The sequence below is a fragment of the Pantherophis guttatus genome, chromosome 1 (assembly GCF_059756535.1).
Source record: "Pantherophis guttatus breed Tessera chromosome 1, ASM5975653v1, whole genome shotgun sequence".
Lineage (NCBI taxonomy): Eukaryota > Metazoa > Chordata > Lepidosauria > Squamata > Colubridae > Pantherophis > Pantherophis guttatus.
In genome coordinates, this window is record NC_142063.1 from 294432368 (window position 1) to 294455220 (window position 22853).

General features: G+C 36.9%; 1 protein-coding gene across 10 annotated transcripts in view; it reads right to left on the minus strand.

Moving 5' to 3' along the window:
• Positions 1–22853, minus strand: part of DNAH14 (dynein axonemal heavy chain 14) — a 225867-nt gene that overhangs the window by 95733 nt on the left and 107281 nt on the right. For all 10 annotated transcript variants that reach the window (XR_015731515.1, XR_015731514.1, XR_015731511.1 and 7 more), the window contains exons 31-40: positions 20743–20822; positions 19564–19735; positions 18829–18918; positions 18158–18289; positions 17100–17315; positions 16252–16321; positions 15755–15972; positions 4299–4551; positions 1565–1685; positions 229–458 (exon numbers count right to left, since the gene is read on the minus strand). Coding sequence is in view for 4 of the 10 variants with exons in the window: in XM_087883153.1 (XP_087739279.1) it covers positions 229–458; positions 1565–1685; positions 4299–4551; positions 15755–15972; positions 16252–16321; positions 17100–17315; positions 18158–18289; positions 18829–18918; positions 19564–19735; positions 20743–20822 (1582 nt within the window). In the remaining 6 variants the exon portion in view is untranslated. The remainder of the gene's footprint in view (positions 1–228; positions 459–1564; positions 1686–4298; positions 4552–15754; positions 15973–16251; positions 16322–17099; positions 17316–18157; positions 18290–18828; positions 18919–19563; positions 19736–20742; positions 20823–22853) is intronic.

Sequence of the window (22853 nt, forward strand, 5' to 3'; positions counted from 1 at the left end):
ACTTACATACCTATATACACATGAAGTTATAGATAAGTAGATATATTTTTCAGCTGCATTATTTTGGAACCCAAACTATGTAGTTCAACTTCATTGAAATATAAAATTATATGTTTGGCCCTTTTCTGTTCCACTAATTTGTTACTTAATATAAATATTTATTCAATTAATGCAATTAGAATATATACAATAACTATATTGTGAAAGCAGTAGAAATTTAGAACTTACTAGTAGGTGGTTTTTTGTCAAATAACTCACGAACAAGGTAATTGAAGTCACATGTTACATGTGCAAGTTCATCTTGGCTAGTGTTTATATCAATGAGAGTTTCACCTTCATGTTCTTCTTCTCGTTTTAAAATTCCTCCAACAGCCCAAGTAAATGCAAATATGAAAATTTTCCCCAATAATACAAGCATTTTATTAGGCTCCTTTTCCCAAAACCATATCTCACCGCCCCTGAAATTAATGAATAAAAGAAGTTATCTTAATACAAACTTGTTGCTAAACCTCAAAAAGGATACTATATTTATACTTTTGAAAGTTAATTTTTTAAGAACCTGAATATTTTATTATTTATGAATGAACTGGCTTTTTACATAGGCTTTTGGTGAGGAAGAGTGAGATCCCACACTTTATCGGCTTGCCATCTTTTGTGGTTTACTGATTTCATTGTAATCTGTTTGTTATGAGTTGCCCACAGCCACTGAGAGCCAGATGGTATACAAGTTTAATAAATCATTGACAAAATCACCATCAGACACATTAACAAAATCTTCATTAAAAAAAGACACTGTATTTATCATTTTGTAAGTTATATGTCTTAGACTTAAGGTATAAAGATTTGCTTGCCATCTTTTATTGTTTGCCAGTTTTATCATAATTTGTTAGATTGTTATAAGCTACCCATAGTCATTGAGAGTTAGATGGAATACAAGTTTAATAAATTATTGTTAGTGTTATTATTTGGTCTGATATGATAGTTTAGTATTTTGTTATGATTTTAATGAAGTAATTTGGGTTAGTTAACTGGTATTATGTTTTTTGCAGGAAATGAGCAGAGTAGCATTATGTTTTTAAAAAACCAATAAACCCTCAACTGCAAAAAAAACAAATGAAAAATCTCAAGTGATTAAAAATATACATGAATACGATTTAGAGTTTTAGCTTGGTGAGGAAGCAGGTAAGGCAAAAGATAATAGGATGTAGAAAATCATACATGAAATGATTTACCCCACTTTCATTGTATAAGAATATTGTGTTAGCCATTAAAACTAGATGCAGAGAGATTTCAAACATTGGCAAACAAATTGGTCAATGATTTAGATAGTTGAAAAGAACCTAAGCAAATTCATGGAGGATCAGTGTGTCTTGGTCTTGATGGTTGATTACTATCTTCTAAATCATGGACAGCATTTCTTAAACATCAGATGCTAGCATCATATTTGCAAGCTTCCTGAATGCATGTAGCTGACCACTATTATACACCATGCTGAGCTAGAAGAGCCATTAACCTATTTCAACAGGAATGTGAATAAGTGTTCATGTTCTCATAATTCACTGACCTTTTCTTCATTATTGATGGGACTGTTCCACTGAATGAACTGAATGAATGAAAAAATTGTGGAGAATCCCTCTGGTTTACTGTTGAAAAACTCACTGTGCTGCTTTGTCGTCTTTTCTTACCTTTAATATAATGTTTCTAATTATACTCTTTCAAGAAATAGTTGAATACATTGTACAATTCAATTATACTATCCTCTCTAATTGATTTTACATTTTGATTAGAGTGACTACATTTTACTTTGATTCTAATCTAATTCAAAATGTAATCATTGGGAAACATCAAAATGTCATTGATAATTTAGAAAATAAGTCATGTAGATACACCTTCAGTGTATAAAGTGTTTCAATATTATTTGTATGCAATATGTGTGTGTGTGTGATTTTCCTAACATATCAGGATTAGTTCAGTTGCATTAGACAATGCAATTTGCTTACATAGGATAGATTACACTAACTGTTCAGTTAAATACTCCCTTAACATATGATTATTTTTACCAATTTTTGGCCCAATACATTTTGCATTAGATATTAAAGAAACATGTAACAGAAAACATACAAGAGAATAGTAACAAAATATAATTCTGCTTTTTGCTGGAAATCCTGTAGAATCCCATCGCCAAGTTACTATAACCAAAGCAAAGATGCATAAATGTGAGCAAGTTGATTAAATTGGTTTCAGTCTTAAGGTGATTGGAGTAACTTTCACAAAAGGAAAACTTCCTGTTTCCTCCTCTATTACTTTAGCTACTTGGGCTCCTTGAAATTCCACCTTCCTCCATACACAAATTATATTTAAAGAAAGTTAATGAATAAATTTTAACATGTGTTATGTGTGTATTATTTATTATTATCTATCCCTTTCAAGTGTTAGCTCTGAAAATTTCTTCTTCCATGTAAAGTAGGGGTTATCAATTTTTTTCCCTTGTGGTGTTCCTCGAAGTGTCATTTACATTTGTGATCCCCTCATAATTGTTGTTAGCTGGAAAAAAATATTACTCTGGAAGCTTGTATTGAACAATGCTATAGAATTTGAATATGGTTGAGATATGAAACATCCATTTAAAAACTGTAATGCTCGGTTACATTGGGAACCCTCCCCCAAGATTACTGCTGAATGGTAGGAAGATTTTTTTCCCTCCTGCCCATGATCTGCTAATTTTGCTGTCAAAGCTGTTTCAGTCTTGAAGACTGCAGTTCCTACTGGGGACTGCTGGAAAGTTAGGCATCCATCCATCTTTTCCTCTTGACATATTGTTTATTTTAATATTGCCTACATTTTTTGAAGTTTGCTTTTTATTTTTAAGTTGAAAAGCTTGTTAAATGCTGATTTATTTTATCCCCTGCTATACTTTATCTGGTTTTTTTTTTGTCTCTTTCCTTTGATTTATTTTGCTGTTTTGAATAACTCTTGTTTCTCCATAAGCAAGTCACAGCATGTTGTAGTGAAAGTGCTTTGACTTGATTTACATTAATATAAGACTTTAACTACAGAGATTTTTCATTTTATTAATTTGCAAAAACTTTGGAACTTATTTTGTAAATTTTCTTTTAATTTTGGATCAAGATATTCAAAAAAATATTCTCCCTGCTTCTCTATCTATTTTCTCACTCTGAGGGATATCACTTCAACAGTCTTTGATCTCTGTCTTTGAAGAGTTTTTTGAAATTTTTTTTGAAAAGTTTGACAAAATAATAATGGCTACAAAATGCCCAGATGCATGTAACAGCAGTTACACCAGATTTACAAAAGGAACTTGGTTTGAAACTGGCAGATTCAGTGGGGAAGATTGAAAGAAATATGGATTTTATAGACTTATAACTGACTGAGTTGATAAGTGATAAATTGATTTCCTCTAAGAAGAGTGAAGGAGATTAGAGAATGGATTTATTACATTCAGCTGAAAAACAATTTTGTCTGGACTTTTGGGAAGATAGATCGATTTTGGAGAATGGATTTATTATATTTAACCATACCACAATTGACATTATTAAGATATTATTAAGAAGTAAATGAGAAAATTTGATCAAGAATGAATCAGAGCTAACTATCTGAATGATTTGGGATAGATAAGAACCCATGGTAAACTTTCTATGAGATAGATAGAATAATAGTTTGTTAGCAGAGGGTTTTGAAATTTTAATCTTATCTTTTGTTATTATTATTATTGTTGTTGTTGTTGTTGTTGTTGTTGTTGTTCTACCTGTTAACTATTTTGTCATTAATATAGTAGATAGATGACAGGCCAATAATTTGCAAATAGAATTGTAAGTTTAAAAATTTCTGGGCCTATTTCATAAGGGGTATGAAACTACTGCTGCAACATATATAATCAGTATTCAAGTAGGGCTAATAATATGTATATATGTGTTTGTATCCTTTTTAAAGCACTTTTTAAACGTCTTATTTGTTTTGTTTTCATTTTTATAAAAACATTTTTTGAAGTTTTGTATTTTAACTTTTTTGAATAAAATAAGTAATTAAAGTTAACTTACATTAACATCAATTATGGTCAGTGGATTTTCCTAATGGGACAACTATTCTTATTTAAATTATCAAATATGATTTCTGATTCATTCTTCCCCTGCTTGGAGGACACTTCTAAGATGTGTGGATATCAAGCATTTCCCCAGTTATCATGTCCATTACTGAGAATTCTAAGAATTCAAAGTCAAACATATTTCAAGGTAATTCATACAAAATTATGCCATAAACATTTGTTAAAGTTTACTTACTATCTTGTGATTCTTGACTTAGTTTCATTACATGAATAAATGAACCAATAATTCTGCAAATGTTCATTACTATCCCCAACTGATGTACTGGAAATGCTTGCATTTTCTTATGTTTATTTAGAAAAGATAACCCTATCTTTATACTTGAGTGAAACAAACTTTCAAGATATTCAATACTATTTTCTGGTATTATTTCAGAAATGCCTTGCAGCCATGTTTTGACATAAGGCTCCCATCCCAAATCAGCAGGGTCCTGCAAATAAATAAAATACACAAAGAGATGTTCAGCAATATATATATTTGAAGATTTCATTTAATTATTTGTATATGCAATATAGCGTATATATTTTTATCCAATAGGATGATACACATACTTCGAATGGATGTACCATATTAATTCATATATATGATATACATATATCAGACTTCTGCAGAGACAAATATTTCCAAATATGATAATTAAAAGTATCCCAGTTCATTACTTATATGCAGCCATTATTAAATTTACGCAGTAAAATAAACAAATACAAGGAAAACCATCTGTAGAACTAAAAGTAGCAGGAGAAAAATCAGTAAAGATTCTAACCAAGCTATGCCAACAAATCTGGATGGCTGTTTGGAAGAGGTTAAGCTACATTCCAATACCCACCCACCCACCCAAAGGAAACCTAACTTAACAGCGTGCAAAGCATTGTACAATATCCTTAATTTTACACACTAGCAAAATGATCCTTTGGATCATCCAATGTAGACTTGAACCTTACATGGAAAAGAAGATGTCAGATGTTCGATCTGCCTTTTAAAAAGGCTGCAGAACGTGAAACATTATTGTTGATGCATGGTAGATAATCAAGAAAGCCAAAGAGAAATTTATTGATTATTGAGAATGATTGTGTTGATCATGTCATATGCTCAAAAAAAATGGAAATCCTAAAACATCTCACAGTAAGAAAAGAGGACTAAATTAAATATAAAGATATCATACTAAGGTCAATAGCTACAAAAACCAACCTTATAAGTAATAGTGAAGATAAGGAAGTGGTGGATAGCTTCTGCCTTTTAGAGTCAACTGTCAACAGTAAAGAAAGAAGCAGACAAGAAATATGCCTGTCAATGTTCTGAGTAATGCATCCAAAGAAATCAGAAATCCAAGGCATGAATGTTCCCCAGAGAACATATTTATTGGACACATCATATCGGCACAGCTAGTAAAAACCAACTCTGGTTACCATGTAGTTAAAAGAGCAAAAGCTTCCCTCCCCAGGTTTCACAGGTCACATTGTCCAATCAAAGCAGGTGGCGGGCTTCCTCAATCATTTCTGTTCCTCCTCCAACTGCCACCTGTTGGGTGACCTTGGCTCCCATGGGAGCACTCTTTATTTTGTCTACGAGCTGGTCTAGCTATTTCCCCCTCATTCTCCCTCCATAGTGTGTGGCAACTGTGAAGCAGCACAAGATGGCTTCAGACAGGTTCAATTCCGAGTTGACAATGTCGCAGACTAGCACTTGTTGAGCAGCTATGCAGAAGCTAGCCACCATTTCCATATCTTCAACCATGTAAGCCCCAGTATTCCATGGCTGACCAGTCTAGTGGTTAAGGCAGAGGCTAGAAAGCAGGAGACTGTAAGTTCAAGTCTCACCTTAGCCATGAAAACCAACTGGGTGATTTTGGGTTGGTCAGCCCAATTCACCTCACAGGATTGTTGTTGTTTGGAAAATAGGAGGAAGATGTGTTGGATATGTTCACCACTTTGAGTTATTTGTAAAAATAATGAAGGTAGGAAATAAATTAAAATTAATTTCTCTGTAACACTATGAAAGAAAACGTTGGATGGACTTTGAAACAAGATAGGAAGATACATTTGAACTTTGATGTTGGAGAAGACTCATGAAAATATCATAGATAGCCAAGAAAACAAACAATGGATTATCAAACAAATCAACCCAGAGTTCTCACTTGAAGCACAAATGATCAGGTTCAAATTATCCTACTTATGCAAAGATCTAGTTCTCTAGAAAAGGCTCAAGAGAAGAGAAGAATAAAATATGTCCTGAACTTCCCTCTCTCACCTAACTTTGTGTTGTTCTATATCTGGATTTGGCATCTTTTATCCCTTTAGGTGGTGCCTAGCAGCCTAGTTGAAAGGCATGTGGCTAAGTAGGGGTGTGGGGACAAGTCTGTGTTTATGACTGTGAGAAAGAGTGTATGTTGTAACCAGTAAAGTTTTGCTACTACTTTAAATTCATTGGATTTTTCTGTGGATTCCAAAAAAGCCTGATGTACCTCTGTGTTTGGTTTGAAAGTTATTTGGATATAATTATTTTCTAGATGTTGACCAGGGCTGTGTATCTTGTATGCTCTAGCAGACTCTGTCTGGAAACCTAGATAGAAAGTGTGAAGTTGGGGGGGATTTACAAGATCTGCATGACCCAAGAAACTATTATGTGCATGAAGGAGTGACCACAAGCCAAACTTAGAAGAATGCGTAGCAATGATTTGAATAAACACATTTGTCAGAAAACTTATAACTGCATTTTGGAACAGCTAAAATTCTAAATTCTAAAAAGTAATATAATATCACATAGACTACATCAAATTAATTTACTCAAATGCATGAATGGAGACAAATCTGATTTGACAAAAACACTTTACATTTATCAAATTTAAATAATTTGACAACAAACTCTATTTATTTGAGCATCCCAAGTACATATCTAGATACAACCCACATCAAAAATAGAATAGAAACAGATGAAAGGAAGTACAAGGAAGAGAAAAAAGGTATCTGTCCTCAAATTGCTTTCATATATGACAATGTATCTATGGCAGAGACCCTTGTAGACAGAGTGGTTGGTAACAGAAAGCAAACCCTGGACTCTCCAAAGATGTAGAAAACCTGCTGAAGTTTATTTTCAAGTATAGTGAAGTAATAGTCCTCTTTGATAATGGTACTAAATAATATTGGTTATATCCACGTAGAGGCCATTTACCTGGATAATTATAAATCTCTCATTTAAAAACGTCCTTTTCATGAAATAGATCTGCTTTTAGAAGTACCGTATTTTTTGGACTATATGATGCACCGGAGTATAAGATGCCCCTTAGTTTTTGGGGAGGAAAATAAGAAAAAAGTTGATTGGGGGTGGATCGGCCTCCTGAAATACCCCCAATCAGCTGTTCCCAGAGGTGAACTTTAGCAACAGGTTCGTTGGTTGTGAGCTCTGCGACTTGCTTTTTTTTCAGCCTCTCAAATGGAGGTTTCAGAGGCTTTTTTCAGCCTCTGAAACCTCCATTTCAGAGACTGGGCGGGGCTACATACGGTGTATAAGACGCACCCAAATTTTCACCCTCTATTAGGGGGGGGGGAAAGGTGTGTTTTTATACTCCGAAAAATATGGTAATTAAAATTATTATAAAAATTTGCTCTAATTATCTTCTGGAATATGAGAAACTGTAGAGGAACGGGAAAAGTGGTTAAAATAATGCCTTTTCCTTGCTAGCTGGATTAAAGGTCATGACAGAATATGGCTGGCTGGTTACCGCAGCAGACTCTAGCGAAATGCCCCTTGTGGTCGCATCTCTGGCACACTGTCTCCTTATACCTGCACGCTGCCTGGCATGCTTGCCCCCACATCCTGCACACAGTGGCTGTCTTTCCTCTGCGTCTGGGTATCGCTTCTTTTTCTCCCTCTCCAATTGTAGCCAGCAAATGTCATTTTCATCTTCTGATGACTCGATTAATTTGGGGCTCTCCTGGTGGACTGTGGAGGACTGGTGCGAAGCCGTGGCGTTTTCTGCATTTTGTAGGGCTGCCTCAGATTTGTGCAAGGATTCCATTGCTCTGGCCTCATCGAGCACTGTCTGTAGAGTGAGGTTAGGCTTTGCTAACAGCTGCCTTTGTAAGCTAATGTCCCTCACTCCACCGATGATCTGCTCTAGCAACACGTCCTCCAGGTCTCTAAACTCGCAGTAGGCTGCGGCCTTCCTCAGCGCCGCCATATAATGGTTAACAGATTTGCCTTCCTCCTGCATTCTGCTATGGAATTCACACCATTGAATGAACTTGGATTGCACTGGAACGTAGTGTGCTTGTAGTGCATGCTGGAGATTGGCCCAGGGCACCGTCTGCACAGCAGTTGGTGCGACGAGTGCCTTGGTCGTGTCAAACATGTTGTTTCCACAATGCTCTTTTCTGGTTGTCTGATAGCCCCAGGAGGTCGTTTGCCTCCATAAAGCACTCAAACCTGGTCATGTATGAGTCCCAATTGTCCGTGGCTGGGTTGAACAGAGTTGGCAGGGCCTGAGCAGTCATCATGATGGTTGATGCAGTTCAGCCGCTGCGGTTGTAGCCTGTAGATGCCTGCCGGTGGTTCCTTCTTCCATTGGGATTGCGATCTAATTAAGCTCTTTTTGTTCACTGCTCTTCCGATCCCACCTTCGTCACCAGTGTTAGATCGGGCGATGGAAGAAACAGGACTCAATGCTAACAGCAACAACAACTTTTTATTGGCAGATCGGTGCAACCCAGCAGCTGGCTTGTCTGACTGCTTGCCTTTTTATAGGGAGCTGTCGGACGGGTCGGCCAATGAGGTTTGAGTATTTTCCTGCCGGATTGGCGAACCTAAGTGAAACCTATGCTCACCCTAATTCAATATGCAACAGGAAGATTCCATAGACTGGCTATAGACTAGTCTCCAGGGAGCCTAGCAACAGACATGATGTCTGTAAAGAGATAAGTAGCAGCAGAAGATATCAGATTACAGCTCAGCAAAGACTTTGCAAGCAGAAAGAACAGCAACAGAGGACATGCTTCATTTGTGGTGAAACAACACATCTAAAGAGAGACTGTTTGCAAAGAAAAAGCTGTTTGCAAGGAAGAAATTATTTGCAAGACAGGAACTGTTTGCAAGGACAATTGCAAGATGAACAAGTTGGTGTTGCACAAATTGGCTGTTGCAATAACAGAGACAAATGGTTGATTGACAGTGGGGCAAGTCAAACAATTGTTAACAATTCTACATTGTTTTACAGATTGGATCCAGCATCTGGAAATACAGTAGCCTTGGCAAATGACCAGAAGGCTAAAGTCATTAGAAGAGGCAGTTTGCAAATTCCATATCTGGAAACAAGGTTTAATTATATATTATGTGTGCCTGAAATTAAACTAAGTAATAATTTTAATTAGCAATTTTATGATGTTTGTGTGTCTATATTTTTCTTGAGTCCTACGGGAGAAAGGCGGTATAGAAATATAATAAATAATAATAAAATAATAATAATAAATGGAGCATAATTTGCTGAGTGTCTCAAGTTTAGACAAGCAAAGATTTGAGACCACATTTGCAAATGGGAGGTGCCTCATAAAGAGAAATGGGAATGTATGTGCACAAGGCATAAAAGAGGATAATCATTATGTGTTGCAGGGACAAAAGGTTCAATGTGCCAAATATTTGGAAATGTACCACAGCATGATTCATGTGTTCATCTCTTGCACAGGAAGCTTGGCCATGCTAGTTTCAGAGTTTTGGAGCTTGGCCATGCTAGTTTCAGAGTTTTGGAGCTTGGCCATGCTAGTTTCAGAGTTTTGCATTCAGAGAATGCAGGAGTTTGCAGAAGGGTTAAATTTAAAGGGATGTAAGGCATACTTGGATTGTGCAGTACGCAAATCATCAAAGTCCAAAGCATTCCCAGTAAGCAAGTGTAGCACAAGACAGACAACAAGAGCTCTAGAGCTGATGCATGGAGATTTGGACTTGCATGCAGATTTGGCCTTGGGGCCAATGCAAACCAGTTTGGGAGGAGCAAAATATTCACTGGTTATTGTAGATGACTACAGAAGGTTTGGGTTCTGCTATTTACTAAAGAGTAAAATAGAGGTGCTACAGAAATTTAAGCAATGGGTAAGCTTTGTAGAAAGAAGGTATAAACAATATGTATGTCAGTTGCAGACTGACAGAGGTTCAGAATTCATCTCAGCAAGTTTTCAACAATGGTTGGGACAGTTAGGTATAAAATACAGACACACAAATCCGTACCACAGCTGCTGAGAATGGTGTAGTTGAGAGGTGGAATGGTATCTTACAAATGATGAAGGACTTACTGCTGGAGGATTTTGGTCTGAGCAGGTCATATTGGAGTGAAGCCATATTGACTGCTAACTATTTAATGAATAGGCTGTGTTGTTCATCTATTAATGATACTCCATATGCAGTGCTATATGGGAGAAAGCCATCTCTGGCACATTTAAGAATATTTGGAAGTAATGTGTGGGTGCATATTCTAAAAGCAATTAGAAGAAAGGGACAACCAAAGGCTAGAAAGCTCAGGTTGATGGGCTATGAGCCAGGCTCAAAAAGCTATTGTTTTAGCGATGGGAGCAAAAGAATAGTGATTTCAAGGTCTGCAAGCTTTGCAGAGCAAAATTGGAACAGAATTGATGCAAATTTTTCGAATGATTCACTTAGTGACAGTAACTCTCTTGGTGAGCGTAACTCAATTAGTGATGGTGTCCGCGTTCAAGGAGGAGAAACTGAAGAAGTTGGAAAAGCTATGAAGCAAGAAAGGGTTGAAACAGGAGCAGTCAATGCCATGCAGGTCAGAATGATAGAACAAGGGGATTTCACCTGACAGGTATTCTGCTAGTAAAGTAAAAGTGTGCAATGTATGGTATGAGCCAAAGAACTATAAGGAAGTATTGACATTACCTAAAATTGAACAAATAAAGTGAAAAGAAGCCATGGACAAGGAAATGAAATCCATGGGGGAACATAACATGTTCACATCTATGACTTTGCCACAGGGTAGCAAAGCTGTAAAATGCAAGTGGGCATACAAGAAGAAACTACTGCCCAATAATGAGGTACAATATAAAGCAAGGTTAGTGGCACAAGGTTTTTCACAGATGAAAAATGTGCACTATGGTGAGGTATTCACGCCAACTGTAGAAAATGAAAGCATCAGGCTGGCACTAGCGTTGGCAGTGGCACATGGCCATAAAATTTGGCATTTTGACATAACCACTGCATTCCTCAATGCTGAATTAGAGGAAGAAATTTACATGGTTCAAGTACCAGGGTATGAAAGTAAAAGTCCTAACCCGGTGTATAAATTGAACAAGGCCATTTATGGGCTAAAGCAGTCAGCCAGGAATTGGAATATATGTTTGGATACTGCATTGAAGGGTCTTGGGTTCAAGAGTTGCAAGGCTGGTGGTTGTATATACACTGGAAAGTTACAAGGTGGGGATTGTCAACTATTAGCATTTGTGGGTGATCTTTGTGTATCACATCCTTTGCAATGTAGAGATACAAAAGACTGAGATACAAAAGACTGAGAAAGGTGGTTATGCTCTTAGTCAAAAAAGAAAAATTGAACAGTTGTTGGAGAGATATAACATGAAAGATTGTAATACTGCTCCAACACCTATGAGCACAGATTTTCATAACAGTTTGGGTGAGGACGAAAGTGAAGCCTGTGATCACAAGATATATCAGTCAGCAATAGGGAGCATGTTATATCTGTCACAGTGGTAGCTTGTGCAATAAGCATTTTGAGTCGCTTTACTGCTGCACCAACGCAATTGCTTTGGTGGGTGTAAAAAGGGTTCTCAGGTATTTGAAGGGAACTATGAATTTGGGTCTTCAAATACAAGTCTCTGAAGAATTAAAATTAAAATGCTATGTTGATAGCGATTTTGCAAATGATGTAAAAACTAGTAAGTCCAATTCTGGGATTGTGGTATTGTTTGGTGGAGCTTTAATTGGTTGGAAGTCCAAGAAGCAAATAACTGTCGCCATTTCAACTACGGAGGCAGAATTTATTGCTTTGTCTGAATTCTGTTCAGAGGTAACCTGGTATATACAGCTGTTACAGGATTTTAATGTAAAGGTAAATGAAGCTGTAACGATGTATGAAGATAATGCTGCCTGCATTAAAATGGCAACAGGTGACAGAGTAAAGAATAAAAGCAAGCATGTGGACATTAAATATTGTAATGTCAGGGAAGTCATAAAATATAAACTGATTAGCTTGCTTCACTGTTCTTCAGAGGACAATTTGGCAGACATAATGACCAAGTCATTGGGTGGAGTGCACCATGGGAAGAATATTAAGTTAATTGGATTTATGTTTATTCCAATTATGAAGGGAGGAGTGTCAGAGTATATTCATCAACTGGAATAGGACATAGTAACAAAGTCAGCCAATTGGGAGTTGAGACAGACTGGAGCCAGGGCGTGTCTTAGTCTGGAGCTTCTGAGTCTCTGCAGAGCTAAAAGTGAAACTAAAGCTCTCTACTGTACTCTGTGTTTGTGAACATGTCTGCTGATCTGAGCTGAAGAATCAACTGTTGGTATGGTAAATATACTTTGTGTGAATATAAAGAAATTAATGAATCAGTTATCTGTGTGTGCTTCTGGATGTTTTTTGCAACAAACTCTTAACAAAAAATATGATCCCATATCCTCAATATGTAATTATGTCAATGCTATTTGTTTTATCTCATTATTCTACTTCCTGTGTAGCATATATGTACACAATATGATCCAGAAGTATTTTTTCATTGCTCCATTTCTAAAGCTAACTACTCGTACCACGTGTTTGTTGGACCCGTGTCCCTCCTGGCTTGTTTATTCGGCTCGGGAGGTTACATGTGACTGGATCCAGGCAGTGATTACTGCTTCCTTGGGTGAGGGGAGCTTCCCTGCCACCTTGAAGGAGGCGGTGGTGAGACCCCTCCTCAAGAAACCTGCCTTGGATCCAGCTATCTTGAACAACTTTCGTCCTGTCTCCAACCTTCGCTTTATTGCGAAGGTTGTTGAGAGCATGGTGGCACATCAGCTCCAGTTGGCCCTGGAGGAAGCAGTATACCTGGACCCGTACCAGTCAGGTTTCAGGCCCGGGTACAGCATGGAGACTGCATTGGTCACGCTGGTTGACGATCTTTGGAGGGCTCGGGACAGGGGACATTCCTCTGTTCTGGTCCTGTTAGATCTCTCGGCGGCTTTTGATACCATCGACCATGGTATCCTACTGCGACGCCTCGAGGGGTTAGGGTGGGAGGCACTGTTTTACGGTGTTTCTCATCCTACCTCTCGGGTCGTTCGCAAGCGGTATTGGCGGGAGGACAGAGGTCGGCCCTGAGGCCCCTTATGTGTGGGGTGCCCCAGGGGTCGGTCCTCTCTCCCCTTTTGTTCAACATCTATATGAAGCTGCTGGGGGAGATCATCCGTGGTTTTGGGGCGGGTATCATCAGTATGCTGATGATACCCAACTTTTTCTATCCACCCCGAATCAGCCCAGCGATGCCCTCGACGTGATGTCCTGGTGCCTGGAAGCGGTGTGGCTCTGGATGGGGAAGAACAGGCTTCGGCTCAACCCTGCCAAGACAGAGTGGCTGTGGGTACCGGCATCTCGGTTCCATGGGGATGCTCCACCGCTGGTTACAGAGGGTGAGGTGTTGCCCCCTGTTGACAGGGCGCGCAACTTAGGCATCCTCCTGGATTCACTGTTGTCTCTGGAAGATCATGTTACAACCATGACCAGGGGGGCATTTGCCCAGATTCATCTGGTGTGCCAGTTGCGTCCCTACCTGAACCAAGATGCCCGACGCACGGTCACTCATGCGCTGGTCACCTCCTGGATTGACTACTGCAACGCTCTCTACATGGGGCTGCCCCTGAAGACCACTCGGAGGCTTCAGCTGGTGCAGAATGCAGCCGCACGGCTAGTGATGGGAGTGTCCCGACGCTCTCATGTTACACCCCTCCTGCGCGACTTGCATTGGTTACTGGTTGCCCTCGGTGTGAGATTCAAGGTGCTGCTGATTACCTATAAAGCCCTACATGCCTTAGGACCAGGGTATTTGGCGGACCTTCTGCAGCCAGCAATAGCTCCCCATCGCCCAGTGCGTTCCCACAGAGAGGGCCTACTCAGGGTGCCGTCGGCCAGACAGTGTCGGCTGGCGACCCTTAGGGAGCAGGCCTTCTCTGTGGGCGCACCTACCCTCTAGAATCAGATCCCCCTGGAGCTCCGGATGGCCCCCAACCTTTGCTCTTTCTGCCACGAACTAAAAACGTGGCTATTTCGCCTGGCCGGCCTGGACTGATGGGGGTTTTTAAAATGGATTTTAATTGATTTTAGGGATTTTATGTGTAATTTTTAATCTGGAATTTTGTTTTATTTTTCTGTTTTATTGTTGTGAGCCGCCCTGAGTCCTCTCGGAGAAAGGGAGGCATATAAGTTTAAACAAACAAATAAATAACTAACTAAATACTCACCTTTTCTTTCATAATGCCTACAATTTGGTTTATTAAATAATGAAATATATGATTAATAGTGTTAGCATATACATGTTAATTTACAGGAGAGTGAAGTACAAGTTAAAATCTTATACTTTCACAAGATAGGATTCAGATAGTTTAGTACAGGGGTGTCAAACTCAATTTCATTGAGGGCCGCATGAGGATTGTGTTTGACCTTGGGGGGCCGGTAGACATGGCCAGGATGGGTGTGGGTGGGGTGGGCATGGTCAGCTTGACATTACTTGTGTCAGGGGCGCCTGTGGTAGCCCAGGTAGGGCTGGGGGGATCCATTGTCTCCAGCAGAGGAAGGAGAGATCAGGGAGAGTGGCTGTGATGGCCTTCTGCAGCCTTCTGCTAGTGAAAACGGAGCTCAGGAGGGGCGCGCATGGTCTTCCCAAGGTCCATTTTCATTGACAGAGGCACAGCAGGCCAGTCCTTCACTGTTTCCAGGGCGGCCACGTAGGCCAGATCTAAGCACCATGCGGGCTGGATCCAGCCCGTGGGCCTTGAGTTTGACAACCCTGGTTTAGTGCAATGAAGAAATGTTTAGAAAAATGGATTGGGACTCAGTAGAAAGTCACATTATTTAAGAAAAAGGACAAAATGAAACTTCTTGGGAAAACTTGAAATCTCTTTTATACAAATCTGTCATTTGATAATTCTCAGATCTATTCCTGAGTTTTATTATGCAAAGTTATTGCTTACTTCCCAAGAATAAGAATAGCAAACTCAGAAAAGTTTCCAGTTGTTGCTAGGATCATTCATTTTGATGCCAAAAATCTTTGTTGCCCCAAAAAAACTAAAATGGAAAGTATATTTGCAGCAAACAACGAATCAGCAGAAGAGAAAGTGGGTGGGCAATGAATTTATAATGGATTCATTCTTCTTGGGATCTTGGTTGGGTCTGATCTCACTAATTTCTAGAATAGTCACGAAATCATACTGAAACTGAATTATAAAATATTCATTATGGAATATATTTATCTAGTCAAGTACACACATTTTACATCTGAAATTCATTAACTGGGCATTAAACCATCCATCTCTTTGCAAATATAATTATTTTGTTTATTTGCTAGTGTGCTAAAGGCGGCAAATGAAAAATATAGAATATTATGTGAAAGTATACTATTACTTTTTAAAACAAAACCTACCACGTAAACCATGGCACATCTACTAATTGTGGCTGGATTGGCTTGAGACACACTGTCCACTTCAAATATCACTCTGAAAGCTGGTGATAGATAAATTCTTTCACTGTTAGCAAGACATAATGTTCTGCTGTCATCTAGCACAGAATTTAAGTTTTCTATCCAAAGTGGATCTACTGGGCCATCCAGGATAATCCACTGCCAGTCAACAGCAGTTTCACCTAAAAGAACAACAAAAAAAGCTAGTTTAAGCGCATTTAAAAATGTAAAATAGTTATTAAAAACAATATTCACATTTTATTTTTTAAAAAATCACACATCCATTTGTTTTTTGATTTCCATTGCTACCTTTTTGTTCCTAGGGAGGATGTTGAAACTAATTTCAGTAGAGCTGGTTCATAATTAGTTAAACATCAAAAAGTTGTCTACCTGAATCTTTAACTAAGATACACACAATAATGAAATAATTCCCATATTTGTTATAATGAGATTATACTAACATTGAATATTCTCTGTTGATTGTACAATTTCATCAGGCACAACTGCATCAGCTATAGTCACTGTATTCAGCTAAAAAGCAGAAATAAGAGTAATTATATTGCAATATATAACATTAGGTAAACATCACATAATTATAACTTACAAAAGGTAAACATAACTAAGATCCTGGATTTCCTTAAAATAATGAGGTGAAAGGAAGACTACAATTACAAAGCCAAATACTAAATTAATTTTGTAAGAAATTTTGGGAAGTTCCCAATCAAAGACAATTTCAATCTGAAATCTCTTGAATTTTAGACAAATAGAAATAAAGCAAAATAAAATCAGGTTGTGAATTCTATTTCTAGTTGGAGTCACCATAAGAGTGTTGGCTAAATAGGCAAAACTGGGAAGCTAGAAAAGAAAGTAGATTGGAATATGCTTCCAACACATTCAGAACAAATAGAGGTTCGAGGATTTCCAAAGAAAGAAAAGTGTTTGCATATGACTGATAAGAATAGAGGACACCCAACAAAAAAGTAAACTACTGGGAAATAAACAAGAGAAGAGCAGCAACTTAAAACTCAGAGAATCATACATTTAAAATAATTGTAACCATTTAAATTGAGGATTTTAAAAATTAAACTAAATGATATTCATTTCTATCATCAATGTGTCATTTCATCTACCTTTTTAAAATAAATAATTTCCATCTTTTGAAGAAGAATGTGCTGGGTTTGGCAAGTTATTAAATGAAAAAATGAATGAAATGCTTAGTAATATCTAAATGTTAAATGTAGTAAGCTAAATGTAACTACATTTTGAAATAAAAATATCTCAATATCCTACTACATTACTGTGTACTCACTGTATATAAATCCTGCATTTCTGAATTTATACCAAGGCTTGGATCTTTTCTTTTAGCTTTTTTGATCCCAAGTTTGGCAAATCCTCGAACTGTTGATGATAATAATCCATCTGACCATTCCATTGTACTAGGATTTGTCTGTCCAAAGAGTTCATCAATAGTAACACACTTTGGGTTTACAACAAATGTATCCACTTTGCTTCTCTTTGAATTACTCTAAGGAAGAAAAAAATCCTTCTAAATGAGCAATTACCTTTATTTCCTATAAGTACAAATCCATAAAAAGGGTTTTGTGTATTTTGTTATTGATTGATTCTAAGTACACAAGATCACAAATGATGACCACATGGCTAGGAGAAACTGCAACATTTTTGCTGCAATTTGATTGCATAATCAAATTGTAGCAAAGAATCATAATCACATGACTGTGGGGACACTGCAATGGTCCCAACTACAAGAACCCATAATAAGTCTCCCTTATTTAGCACCATCTTAAATTTGAATGATCACTGAACAAGTGGACCTTTAGCAAGGACCTAAAGACCTAGTAAAGTCTTCTTCAAATCAAGTATGATCTTTGGTGATTTGATGAACACATTTAAGTAATCTTCTGAAAACAATATGGACATATTTTGCCATTGCTTTCTTCCTGAATAATTTATTTCTATTCAACATATTGTCCTGTAATTTCTTAGCATGTTCCCATTCAAGTATCAACCTAAACCAAAGCTTCCTTCTGAAATTAGTGAAAGTTGACTGAGTACTGCTGACGCTTTTTGTTTTAACCATTCACTCATGTCCGATTCTTGGCAATTTTATAGGGACGCACTCTCCACGTTAACCTATCAAGCACAGCTTCTTTCAGTTGTTGGATGTTCAGCTTTGTGTCAGAAATCTCACCAGAACACTTTATGGCAATAACTCAACATGACTGCCAACTACTCATTGTTTAATAACTAGTAAATATTTAAAATATGGATTATTGCTCTGAAAGGTTACAAGAAAAGAGAGCAACTACTAATACATACCATAAGAGTAACTTAAAAAAAAATCCTTACCTGAAAAACATCAAGTTTGGTAGCACTTTCCGTATCAACTAATGGAAAGATTATCAAGGCTTTTTCTAAAATTGTTCTGATGGTAGTTTTTCCTCCACCTGTGGGGCCTACAAGCATCACACCAACACGAGCCTGAAAATGTATTTTAAAATATCAAATCTGCAACATTCATATTCCTTAGATGATTAATGCTTAGATTTTAGTAAATACAAACTAAAGGTCTTACAAAGTGTATATTTATAAGCATATGCTGATGGGGATTTTGTACTCCTCAATTGCTGCAACATGTCAGGTCCAAATAACCAAGAACGATTATATGGAGTTAAATTTCTGAGTAGTTCCTTTATTGTTATTCGTCTACAGCAAAATCTTGCCAGACTAAAGCAATTACTTGTAATAATTTTAGATATACTCTGTGTATTGCTAGGGAGGCTCCAACTTTGTTCTCTTCCTGCTGACCAGCTATTCCAAGCTCTGGTGTCTCTTTGCTCTCTGGGAAATAGGCCCTACCTCCTGTGAGTCCTGACTACATTCCACCATAAACATCCATCTCTGTCATTTAGAGAAATACAATTCCTGTAATGGAAGATCTCACTGTAAAATTTTAAGTTCTACATATTTGTATCATATTTAACCTCTATATCATTACCTGATTGTCCCATTGAACTCACCATAAGCTGATTGTATAGTTGTATAACTTTCTCTATCTGATTTTCCCAAGGCTGCAAAGATAAATGCTGTATTGCAAGATATATTGCACTCTATTTAAAAAACATAGACAGATGGTTAGAAGTTTTATGACTGATCAATAGTTTGACAATATATAAAATAACCAAACTTTAGTATTAAGAAAAAATATAGATATTCTGGCAACATTAGGGAAAAAAATTAAAGAGGCACAATCAATTTCATTGTCTTGACATTGAGTAGGCCTGAATGTACACCTGAATATGCCCCATGTTCCCTGAATATCTGTCAGTTTTTCAAGATAGACCAAGTTAAGGCACCAATGTTACTGGGATTCCAGGCATATTGCTTTACTGTTGTAGCATATATTAACAGGATCCTTAAAGCCTGTCTACGTTTTTAACCAATTTCGTTGTATACATGATGTATAATGACAATAAAGGCTATACTATACTTTTCTCTGTTCCATCTTATCCTAAAATTAAGGCAGAGTTATTTTGAGTTTCTTTCTCCCACTTTCTCCTATCTCTGGATCTTGTCAACTCTTGTCCAAGTCCCTCTTTGACGGCTCACTCATACATACGCAAAGGTCAGCTCTAAATTCCTTTACAAAATCATTGAAATACTCAAACTGAATGGCTAATAACATTAAAAAACCCCAATGTCAAAAATATCTTTCTATAGCTAGTATCAACAATAATTATTCTTATTTTTATTACCTCTAATCGTTTAGGATTTACTTTTGGAGCTTCCGTTTCTGTAAAGAGATCTCTGATAATATCCTCAAATACTGGAACATCGTCAGCAATTAACTTTGGTAAATTCACTTCTTTCAGTATGTCAATTGTGATTAGAGTTTCCTCCATTGCAGAAAACCTTTTTTTATTGTATCTATTATACAATAATAGTATTGTATCTATTATATAATCTATTATACAAGAAAACTAATAATTAGAATTTCATGAGTTATTCTAAGTCTCATACTGTTTTCATTAATCCACACATGCTATACTTTTTAAGGAGATATTCTTAAATGCACATTTTTGATCATATATTGCTAAAGTTGGGCATTTTATTGCTGTTTTGCTTCTTTTCCTATATTAGACTGAATTTTTGTCATGTTCAAAACAAACAAACAAACAAACAAACAAAAACTTTCATCTAAAAATGAAAAAGTTAATTTGTATGGTTTGTAAATAAATATGGCAAAAAGGACCCAGAGAAACTAAATTTATACCAAAAAATATGCAGAAGATTCCCACTAACGTGGATATCAATATGTCTACTCTAAACTAAAAATTAATAAATTATTTTAGTAATCCATATATCTCAATTTTTGCCTAATATTTAACTGCATAATAGCTAATTAATTGTCAGTCAAAGTTCCTTTTTTCTTTTCTCCCTCCTCCCTCCTTCCCTTGGTAGGCCTTACAAATTAAACATTATTCTATGGTATGACAGAACTGTAATTTGAATGCTTTGGAAGTCAGAAACAAAACTGATCAAGAAACTTAATTTCATAGATAGTTTTTGTTGGTTAATGAATGCAGATATTCCTATAGGAATATTTAGGATCTTGGTAATTTAGGTTGCAATTCTATGAAGCAATATGTCCTTCTGAGTTTAAAAGACTATATTCTAAATAAGCATGCATAGATAAATCTATTGATTTCAGTTTTCTTTCAGCTTTCTCAAAAGAAATACAAATAGAATTACAGTAAAACAGGTCTCTCCTCTACTAAAACTTTTATTTATTTATTTTATTTTTCAGATTTCTATACCGCCCTTCTCCTTTCGGACTCAGAGCGGTGAGTCTTATCTTTATATAAAATCTGTAGATCACAAATTGAGATATAATAATGTTCTATTTTTAATATAAACCACTTAAGAAAACTTACTGTAGTTTCAACTCTTGACGCCTTTGACCAACTCTTATTAATACAGTTTTTATAGCTCTCATGCCAAAATCATAATGATCCTAAAAATAAGATAAGTACACAATTTATTTTTGTGCACTGCAAATATCTTCTTTGCAATTATTATATAGCATGTTTGTCAAAATTATTATCAATTTAACTAATTTGATTTCCAACTGAACTCTTCCAGAGCTAATGTGTAATTTGTCCCATGGCACTGATGGTGATTTAGAGTATAGTATGTTAGTTATTGGTATGTTAGTTATTTGGTCAGGAACAAATAATCTCCTGATCAGCTGCTCAGGTGGAGTTCCAGACGAAATCTGGGATAGATCTCAAAGCTCTGGTACAGGGTTTGGCTGATGTTTTAACTGCTGTTTTAAATAAGCAGGTATTGGAGGATGGTCAAACTACACCTTGTAAATTATGCATGTGGATCCCAGATCCCTTCTTGGAACTGCCGAAAGAGCTGTGTTGTAAGGAATGTGTCCTTTCAGTGATTCCAAGAAGGTTCCACAATTTTGCACTATTCAGGTGATCCTGAGAGCACAGATAAACCTTTAATGGGCCGCAATGACTCTCAGAGTGAGTGCTAATGACCAGATGATTGCAAGGAACATACATCCTTCCATTCTCCACCATTCAGTCAAAACTGAAGAAGCTTCTTGGATGAGAAGCTAAACGTCTTCAAGGAAAAACAAAGAAAGTCCAATTGCCTTTTGAAAAAGCACCTTTAGGACAACCATGACTTGGATGACTGGGAATCTCCATAGACATACAAGGCCAGAAGAAAGTTGAAAATGTGTTGTGAGAATTAGCATAGATACCTCTGTATCAGGGGTGAAATGCTCCCGGTTCGGACCAGATCGCCTGATCCGGTAATGATGGCAGCAGGTGGTTCAGAGAACCGGTAGCAAAAATCCTTGCCCCCCGCCCCCCATGCCTAGCTGAGCCGCGCGATCATCAGAGGCTGTTTTTTTTAACTTTTAAAAGCATTTTTTCTACAACCTCTTCGGCTGAAAAAATGCTTTTAAAAGTAAAAAAAAAGCCTCTGATGATTGCGCGGCTCAGCTGGGATCGTCAGAGGCTTTTAAAGGCATTTTTTTTTCTATAACCTCTTCGGCCGAAGAGGTTGTAGAAAAAAAAATGCCTTTAAAAGCCTCTGGCGATCCCAGCTGAGTTGCCTGATCGTCAGAGGCTTCTTATTTATTTTATTTATTTATTTATTTATTTACTTCTTAAAAGCATTTTTTTCTGCAATCTCTTAAGGTTGTAGAAAAAATGCTTTTAAAAGTAAAAAAAAAAGTTGGCCACACCTACCCAGTCACATTACCCCACCATCACCAAGCCATGCCCACAGAACCGGTAATAACAAATTTCAGATTTCACCCCTGCTCTGTATAATATAAAAGATAGAATATGGTGTTGAAATGCTCAGATGTTCCCAGAAAGAGCTCTTTGGAATCTCTTTTATCTACTTGGCCAGTAGAGAAGAAGCGTACCTTCTCTTATCTCTTTCTTTCTTTCTACTTTTCTTTCTTTTTGGTATGAACAGATACACCATGCCAAAATTGCTAAGAGAAGAGTAATAGCGCTAGATCAGATCAAAATGCATTTAACTTCAGCATTTCGTTTCTCACAGTAAGGCAAATATTTCAGGACTGCTTTCAAGCAGAAGATGGAGACATAAACAGTTCTCACTATCGTACTCTGAAGTCAGAATTTACAAGCACACTACTTTCAGATTGGAAGTAACACTAAGTAGTAACCCTGGATAATTTGTTTTTCATGAATTTACCAAATTTCTTTGTGGCCATGATGATATTTTGTTAAAATAAATTCAACAGATTAATCATACACTAGGCAAAGTATTTTTTTTTTCCTAAATCAACTTCTAATTAGTTTCGCTGATCGCCTTTGGTCTTAGCATTTTGAGAAATGGGGAAAATTTCTCCCTGTCTACTTTCTCTATGTCATGATGATTTTAAATACCTCAATAGTGTTTATCCCCAGTCATCTTCTTTCCAAATGTTCTAGCTTTTTCTGATAAAAAAGCAAAGCTCCTTGAAACATACTGATTATTTTTATTTATT